The following is an 8,865-nucleotide window of genomic DNA, read 5'->3' as shown; positions in this document are numbered from 1 at the left end:
TTCTATGCACAGATACTATGATTGCTTCATTTCTACTCTGCCTGAATTTCCTTCAGTTCTTCTTCCCACTTATGCTCTTCTCTTTCAGCTCTCTACTGTTCTCCCAGCTGCAACTATAACATCTCACCTGGTTACCAGTTTTACAGGAAGAAAATAGTAATGTTTATACCTAAGTTAAAAAGATAACAAATAGTCTGAATAAGTATTTATTTCCTTAACAAGTAGATGAATCTAAACATACTGATTAAGTTAGCTTTTTACACTGATTAAGTAAGCATTTTACACCAAGCAGGCTCTTATATACAAGAGTGTATGTTACCAGTGTGCAACAGGTGACAGATGGGAAGTAACTAAACTGTGCAGTTTCTTGGCAAATTTATGTACATTATGACAGTTGAAGGATTGTATTTACATATGTGCTCACATAGTGAAGGATCCTAACTGAAAGACCTCAGTCCTTTGTAAGAGCTAAACTTCCACTGCATTCAGTGCTACAGCAGGATTCAGATTCAGTTCTATAAGACCAGATGCATTCTTGTGTCTATTTTGTAGCAATGTTTATATTTTTATAAGACACTCCACTCAAAATGAAATATTACCAATGTAGTTATGACCTTATTTTGGCAAATGTTTACTGACATAAAATCTCTTTTTAGTGCTATTTAACATGCTTTGTATTTCTAAGAGCAGACATCTTTCATCTTACCAAAGTACTACCTCTAAAACTTGAAGCAGAGTGTGTTGCATTGTGTCTGCTACATAAAATTATATCCCTGTACAAGTAGGCAGGAGTCAGAGCAAGACCAACTGTCAAAGCCATTGAATTTCATCAAACATATCAGCCCACCATTTATACCTCTCCACAGAAATTAATTTTGTCTTTATTAATATCCAGGCCTGCACTTATTTGAAGCAAAATGCAGAACTTGGAATCGAACACGGTTGAATGGAAATATCTTAGCACAACAGACAACTGATATGATGATACAAGTTGATCAGGTAACAGAAGTATGAGAAAAAGTAGATTTATAGGTATTCTCCTGGAATAAGTGGCTACTACTCTATTTTTACCTAACTGTAGTTCTTTTTCCCCATGAAGAGACTGTAAAATCACTGAGCCTTTCAGTTACATTCCCATGTAAGAAGAGAGCTGGAGAAGTGAAATTGTATCTATATGTATAAAGTTATAACTCCTAAAATACATGACAAAGCTATGTTTGTTAGGTGAGTACAGAACTGCTGGTTAAAAGTGGAGCTTCTCATATTAGTGGGGGAAGAACTGTAAATAACTTCATGAAAAGCACAATCCTTTACTAACTCTCCCAACGAATCCACTGCCAACAGTGAAATATGCGTCTGGTAATCCTAGTACTATATCAAGATCTGTGTTAAAATGTGTTAATTTAAGTGATTATGGATTAAAAACTTGGTCAACAGGTGCACCCTCATGCTGACTCTACTGTTCAGCCAGGCATTCACTCAGAAAATGTCTTTTAAGAACATTGATGAAAAAAGCAGACAGTAGCTTCATGCAGTTGATAAACTTCTTCCTTTTCTAGTTTAGGGAGTGCAGCAACTATGGCAAAACATCATTTAAATTCTGATTGGAAATATGCATAAAACCTCTGATGAGTGTTTTCAGGATGAGATCTTTGGTGTCCACTAACAGACAAAAGCCTTGATCCTAATCTTGGATATACCATCTTGAAACTACAGTAATTCCTTTGATTAATGTCATAGAGAATAGAATGTGTCCTGCAGCTGCTGGTTTTCTTCAACATTCAATGACTGTATATCATTAACTTCAAAAGGAACAAAACTAGGCAAACATAATTTTTAAAATCCTCCCCTTCATGTATCATGTATGATATCTTAAAGGAAAAGCTATGTAAAGAGAAGAGTTTCTGTACTGGAAAGTATTGCTGGATAACAAAGACCTATTTATGTGAAGGATAAGTCTAGCTGTTAGAATGCTGCAATGCATAACCATTGTTGTACATGTAATTATTGTAACTGGTCCAGTCATCTGCATACTGATATTCTTGATTAGACTGAATGTAGGGGTGATAAACTGTTTCTTTTCCTAAGAAATAAGATGGAGCAAGTCTCTTTAGAACAACAGCACTGAACTGGTATGTCAGCTTCCTACGAATTTTAATTATTTCACCTGTTCTTCCATAATTCCTCAGTGCTCTGGCCATCTTCTGATATGTCATGATCTTGCGGTTTCCCTTTCTTTCTCCCCACAGTTCTGCAAGTTTCTCCTTGTTTTTGGAGACAAACTGGAAGACACCATTTGGCTTATCCACCCATTGGATGCAGTTTGCCATAGCTGGATCATACAGAGACTCATGGAGGTATTCGAACAGTCGAAGTTTTTTTCTACCTATAAAGAAATCAAGTACAAAAGGTCAGAACGGAACTCATGCTTGTTTTAAAGGATGAGCAGTTGTCTTTTTCCTGGAAAGGATCTTACAGGCAAAAGCATAGCTTAACCTATTACCCTGTCCCAAATTAAAAGATCAGTATAAACTATTCAATGGAAGACCAGTGACAGCAAATGGGATCATTATTCTGAAACATGTGGTGACAGAAAGGGATTTGGTCATTAGAGTTTCAAGAGCAGGTTATTTGGGGATCATGACAAATATCTGGTGACTTCACTGTATGGTAGGTCTCAGAAGCCACTTTCAGCAGTCTTCAGACAGATGCTGTGCAGATGAGCGGTGAAGGAACACACATTAGGAAATTACAGCCTCAGACAGGGTGGGAAAGAGGTTCTGGAGAGCCAATCAGAATGTTTTTGAATAAACAATTTCCCTGTTTATTCAAAACTCCAAGATTTTGAGATGGTTCAGTTTTGTCAGGTTTGGTTCAGGAACGTTTTGGGGATGCAAGGTAGTCCTTGATATAAGGGTGAGCAGGAAAATCAGGCTAGTTTTTAAGCAGAAACCTCATGTAGTCAAAAAGGAGCTAGACCTTCTGGTACTCTGTATTTTTTTTTTAAATCTGCAGAAATGTCAACTTGCATTCCCATGCAGGATAAAGTAAGCTTAGTAACTAAGTTTTTCTCTCCACAGGCTCAGTTTTCAAACTTAAGTTTACTAGTGAGGCTTATTTAGTTTCAGTTAGATCTTGTGGATCCTCCTCTCTGAAGTATTTGTAGTTCCTTTCACAAAGCCAAGGGTGATCAAGAAGCTGCTGTAAGGAGGAAGAATTTAAGATTATGAGACAAAGAGGAACATTTTGCAGAAAGGAGAATCTATGCAGAAGGACATCTTCCACTTTAACCGAAGTGCAAACAAGCAGCTGCACCTAGAGTTCATAAAGTCTTGTCTTGTGTGGCTATTTTAAACTAGGAACAGGGGAAAAGTAACAGTTGCTAAGGAACATTGAGGTCAAAGACATCTGTCAGGGATGACAGTAATTCTGTATCTGGTGATAAGGAAAGAGGGGAGAAGTAACAGTCGGACTGGGAAGAAGAGGAGCCTGAAATCAGAGGTACTTTCCAAAAAATTAATAAAGTTTTATTATCTAAATAAAAATTGGCCTGTGACTGGAAGTACATATGCTACTAGAAATACATACAATACTATTGAGACAAGAAGTTTAAAAGCTTGGTCACAGTAGGCAATTCTTAGTAGGTGAGCTCCTTAAGTCCTCTCTAACCTTAATTATCCTATAAACCTATGGTAGAACAAATAAGATCAGAGGAAAATCCACATACTACTGTGGACTGAATTTCTGTGTGAAAAGGATAGCATAGCAATATCTACCGCAGCATCTGATTTCTGCCCAAGCTTTCATTTCTAGACACATCGCCTCTAGTCGATGTCTTGGTTGGAGAGGGCAAGAGTTTGAGCTGGGGTTAGTTTACAGACCTGTGTTCTGCACCTCATTGCATAAGCTAGTGCTGTTTAGTACCAGGCCCTAAACATCAGCCTGGGTTAGCAGGGGAGTGCCTGCAGGTTTCTTATGTGATGACTGGAGAGAAGCAGGTTCCTCCAGGAGGTGTTTCAGAGCATCTGTATTAAATTTCTGTGCTAAATTGTCCTGAAGCAGCCTAATTCTCTTGGGGAGGATGTGACTAATTCAAACACATTTCTGAAGTACCTCCCTTGAATGCCTCCACTCACTGAGCTTTAGTTCAGATCATGGAATGGTCTTGATGTGCATGAATAGGACTCTTTTCAGAAGAAACCTAACTCAAAAGGTATGCTTTCCAGAACATATCTAAGTCAGTGCAGCTTTCAGAACTTGTGGCTAGCCTAGAGATTGCCCTAAATAAACCTTTGTAAAACACTTTAAACACAGGATTTGGGCCCTCAGTACTGACTCTTTCATCTACAGATCTATTCCTAGAGGGCCATTCTACTTGCTAGCGTACAGAAAACTTCTCATGTGTCAATAAGAAACTAAGAGGACTACATTTATTTAGGTATAGTGGAAATAGTCCCCTAAATCACAGTTTCTGGCAGGAATATCACCATGGACACAAAGAAACCCATAAGAGGACACAAAATAACCCCATAAGAATAGTCAGTTACTCTAATAATTTCTGCAGTATTGCCTTCTGGGAAAGATTGGCAACAGAAATAAGAAAAGAAATAGGAGATAGGAAATGAAGTTTAACACAGCAGTAACAATTGAAGGTGAAATCAGATATTGACATGCAAAATTCCCCAGTGCAACACTGGGTAAGACCTAGAAAAGCAAAATTTCTGGATTGAAATGTTCTCATTTGCAATGGTGAATTTCAGATACCTGAAGTACAGAGCTTAAAAAAAGAGGCTTGTCTTCCCATCATCCCAAAGAGTCTGTGGTAGTAACAGTAGTATAGTAGTAGTAGTAGTAGTAGCTATTAAGCAACAGAGACCACAGCGTTCGGCATCAATGGGAAGAGACAATACCAAAAACCGACACTCTGTGGTTAGTGTTGAGAGAAGGGGATTTCAAAAATCGGCAAAACCAGGAAGCTACTCAAAAGGAGGTGCAACAGCTCAGAGTGGAAGCTGTGGAAATCTCAGCTGGCAGTCATAGAAAGGATGCTGTGTCCCACCAAAAAAAAAAAAAAAAGAAAGAAAGTAACAACTAATGTCACCCAACACATTCTTTGTAAAATAGGCATCCACAGATAGCCATTTAAGTAAAGTCAACCAAAAAGAGCAGAAAAATAGCTATAAAAATTCACACTGGAAGAGACAAAAGCTAAAAGGTAGTTTGAAAAGCAAAAAAAGGCAGTCATAAGTCAGGTGTAAAAATATTCATGTATGTAAAAAACTTCCAAGAAAATCACTGCTTGTTGAATCACATGAAATAAAATAAGTTGTGTAAGTCCATAACAATGGATTGATAGATATTGATATTGATAGATAGATTTATTTTTCTGCATCAGACTTCATCCCAGATGATTTGGAGTGAAAAAATCCCTGGTTTGTTTTTCCAGGTACTAAACAAAGACAGAATAAGTTAATAATAGATTTATCAAATCTTATAAGATTTAGCAGATGGGAACTATTAAATGTTAATTTATCTTTTCCTATTGAAAGTGAAAGAAAAAATTAAGAAAAGGAGAAAGCATGATTTGCCAACAGATTTTTGAAGTAGCATAATGTTCAAGATATTAGCTTTTTACAGACCTTTCCCTGGTTTTGGCTGGCCACCAGCAGCATGCATCACTTGACTTTCTGGAGTATTCTGCAGTGTATGGTAGACAGTCTCATCTGCATAAAAATCCGCTGCACTGTTCTTCAAGAATTAAGACAACAAAAGGTTACTAATAGAGTACATTCTCAAAAGAAAAAGAAACTTGTGGTAATTAATTGCCTGAAGCCTTCAAAATGCAACCTCTCATCACTTCATCCACAGAAGAATTTTCTCAGCCAGGAAGGCAGGTTTACCAGTAAAAAGTAGCACTAATTTATGTCCAAGGGCAAGATCTGCCCATCAGAGGAGGAACTAAAAAAGAAAACAGCCCCACTCTGAACCTTTAACCCTTCTGCTGGAAGCAGAGGAGGAACAGTTTCCAGCGTTAGTAAAAGACAAGGGCCACCTGGACAGTGTCCCCTACAGACTCTGTAGTTCCTGTGTCATGTTGTCGCTAATCTGCTGGTTGAAAATGGGCTTTTGTGGAATCTATTATTTCCCCTGCATTTTCCATCACTCCTGGAGGCCATACTCCCAGTGTTTTTAAAAATGAGTATGGACTCTATTGGCTGAAGCTGAGCTCAGAGTCCTGATAATCATGGTCTTCTCAGAACTTTTAAAGTAAACAGCTGTTGGAGAAATCAAAGTTGTGGTGTTTTTTCAGAGTGGCAGAAGATATGTTGAGGTTGGAATTTGTTGTTCTCTGCCTGTTCCCAGGTAACGCTAAGAAGCCCTTTTCCCTGTCATAGTGGAAGGTTTGTTTGTTAGTTGTCATGTGACGTGATGAACCACAGAAGAGCACCAGAGGCAAAGATGACTCCTAAAAATATACTATTAATCATGTTTTTCAAACATTTCCCAGGGAAGTTTCATCTGAATCATGCCTGACTAGATCAAATTCCTGTTAGTGTTAGCATAAAGATTTGTTTCATGAATCACAAATGAGCAACCTATATTCCAATTATATCTGACTATTATTGGTAATGAGTTCACTTACAATCACATTCCTCCAGCTATACCCTTGCTCCTCCGTAGATGGTGCCACACAGTAACTGGGACTTGCTCGGAGGTGGTGGTGATGGTTGATCACAGTAAGGCAATTTTTATAAGCTGATAATTAGGAGGAGAGAGCAAAAATCAAGTGAGTAAAAGGGAAAGAAGGAGGGGAAAAGCAATTTTTTAAAAATAAAATGTCAGATATTTTATAGCATCATGAAATAGTTTGTTTACTACAAAACGGAGGGCAAACAGATCACCAAACATAATGAATTGTATAATTAGAGACTTATAATAAATGTAAAAAGGAAAAGGGACTGTCATGCAGTTCTGCAGACCATCAGGACTATGCAAGTCAGAGTCTCCAATCATGAATGAAGTAAAGCAGCATCAGAGCGTCTGCAGTGCCTGAAAGAATGACACGGAAGGAACCTCAGCACTTAGGATGTTTAAAAGAAGCAGAGGAGAACACTGGACTAAGTTAACTTGGAAAAAGTTAAACTCTGCAGGTGGTCAAAAGAAGATTTTGGAGGGGATGAGTACATCAATTGCGAGTGGAAATGTGGGTGCAGCTGTGGGACAATACCTGTCTCCAATGACCCTAACAATAGATACAGGCAAGAACATTGCAAGTAATTATATATAGTGAGCCCTTCAACATGTATAAATTACCAGGGCAGTGGAGCCAAAAATTTGTTAGCAACAGCTGAAGATACAGAGCTATCAGTCTTCTTTACATTTCAGTTTATAATAGATAAATGTAAATAAACTTCCTTGTATGAAACGCATTTCACACAAAAGAGAGTAGATATTTTGTTACGGACTTAGAGAGTTTGTGATGCAGCCTCCTATTTTCCTTTCTTTCAGTTTCTGTTTACAATGTGAAAACATCAAACACAGATTTTAAATTTTATAGTAATTTAACTGCCAAAACCTTGCCAGAACTGGAACAATTTACAGTTTTATTGCACTTTAAATTTTCTAAGGTGTAAAACTCTCGAAGACAAGGAAAATAACGTTCTATTAATTATCCAGACTCAACCTATCATTCCTGAATAAAAATATTTAAAATTTATATATTAATGTAAAAAAAGTTAAATGTGGAAATTAATTAATTTCACTTGCTGGTGGGTTTTTTTGTTTTGGTTTGGTTTTGGTTGTTGTTTTTTTTTTTCATTGGAGTTCATTGTTATATGAATTTATTTATAGCATAGCAGAAGGGCATTTTTAAGTTAGAGCATCAAAACTGGAAAAGTCTGTTGCACTATGGTCGTGTATCCTCTGATTATAGGAAATCTGAGCTCAATGCACCTGGGCTAGTACTGGGGGGCAGGTAGACAGGGCTAGTCCAACAGTTTCCCTGTGCTGTGACCTGGAAGATACTCACCACATAGGGCAGTACTAATAGAGGGGTGGAAACCCTCCAAATATTCTTCCTCCTTTTCATCCTCCCAGAGCATCCCTCTGCTATCCATCAATCCACTCGAAATTACTCTCCTACCTATATGTTTTAATAGCTACTTTCCTGTAAAAATAGGAAGTGGTAAATGAAGTGGAATAAGGGTCTTTTTTACCTGGTGAATATTGCATTTCTCTGTCAGAGTGCTGCTGCAGTACTTCTAATGCATCTTCAAAAGCCTGGCCCAGGACATCTTGGTCAGCAAAACTCTGCAAGAACATTTTTCTATTCAGGAACCAGAAAAGACCAGGCTGGTTCTTTCAGCATTGTCAATCAGCAAATCCCAAACAAATACAGTGCTTGTATAGAATACACATCCTCCTGGAACAGGCATTTTGCAGGCACTGAGTAATTATCATAATTTTTTACTATTATGAGAAAGTTCTCACTCCTTCAGAAGTCTGTTTGAGGTCAGTGGGACAATTCACATGGGTAACATTACTCACTTGGTCAAATGTTTCAAGGTTCATTTCCTTAATTTGTAACAGAAGTTTACATATAGGGTGTTAATACTGCTTGAGAGTTTTATGGTCTGTAATACAGAATTGTATGTATCAATTGTCTAACATGATCTATTAAGCCAAAGTTATCATTCAATATCATTGACATGACAAAAATTATTATGTATAATTTCTGAAGCAGTTATATAGAGAAAATGCTACACTATGCCAGTACAGGAAACCAAGTGTGGATTTTCACAAAATGGTTTATTATAATTTTAGAACGCCTTGTTGTAAAAAGCTAAAAAATCCTGCCATATTTGA

The 8,865-nt window shown here is 37.5% G+C and overlaps 1 protein-coding gene across 1 annotated transcript; it reads right to left on the bottom strand.

Annotated features, from left to right (window-relative positions):
• Window positions 1–1,958: 1,958 nt before the first annotated feature.
• On the bottom strand, window positions 1,959–8,322 carry SPIC (Spi-C transcription factor). Its single transcript, XM_027743846.1, has 4 exons — window positions 8,217–8,322; window positions 6,644–6,756; window positions 5,640–5,748; window positions 1,959–2,386 (listed from the first exon to the last, which is right to left on the bottom strand). Exons 1-4 carry the CDS (start codon window positions 8,320–8,322, stop codon window positions 1,959–1,961), a joined length of 756 nt encoding a protein of 251 aa, XP_027599647.1.
• Window positions 8,323–8,865: the final 543 nt, after the last annotated feature.

Source organism: Pipra filicauda, unplaced genomic scaffold, assembly GCF_003945595.2.
Source record: "Pipra filicauda isolate LSUMZ 115617 unplaced genomic scaffold, ASM394559v2 scaffold2_size9829703_pilon, whole genome shotgun sequence".
Classification (NCBI taxonomy): domain Eukaryota; kingdom Metazoa; phylum Chordata; class Aves; order Passeriformes; family Pipridae; genus Pipra; species Pipra filicauda.
The sequence above is the reverse complement of the archived record's forward strand: the minus strand, read 5'-3'. Positions and strand labels throughout refer to the sequence as shown.

Excerpts from the sequence above, each read along its gene's own strand:
- SPIC (XM_027743846.1), bottom strand. The coding sequence starts at position 8,322 with ATGTTCTTGCAGAGTTTTGCTGACCAAGATGTCCTGGGCCAGGCTTTT. Across the intron at positions 6,757-8,216 it reads AGAAATGCAATATTCACCAG|CTTATAAAAATTGCCTTACT; the intron begins GTAAAAAAGACC and ends CCTAATTATCAG. Across the intron at positions 2,387-5,639 it reads CCAGCCAAAACCAGGGAAAG|GTAGAAAAAAACTTCGACTG; the intron begins GTCTGTAAAAAG and ends ATTTCTTTATAG.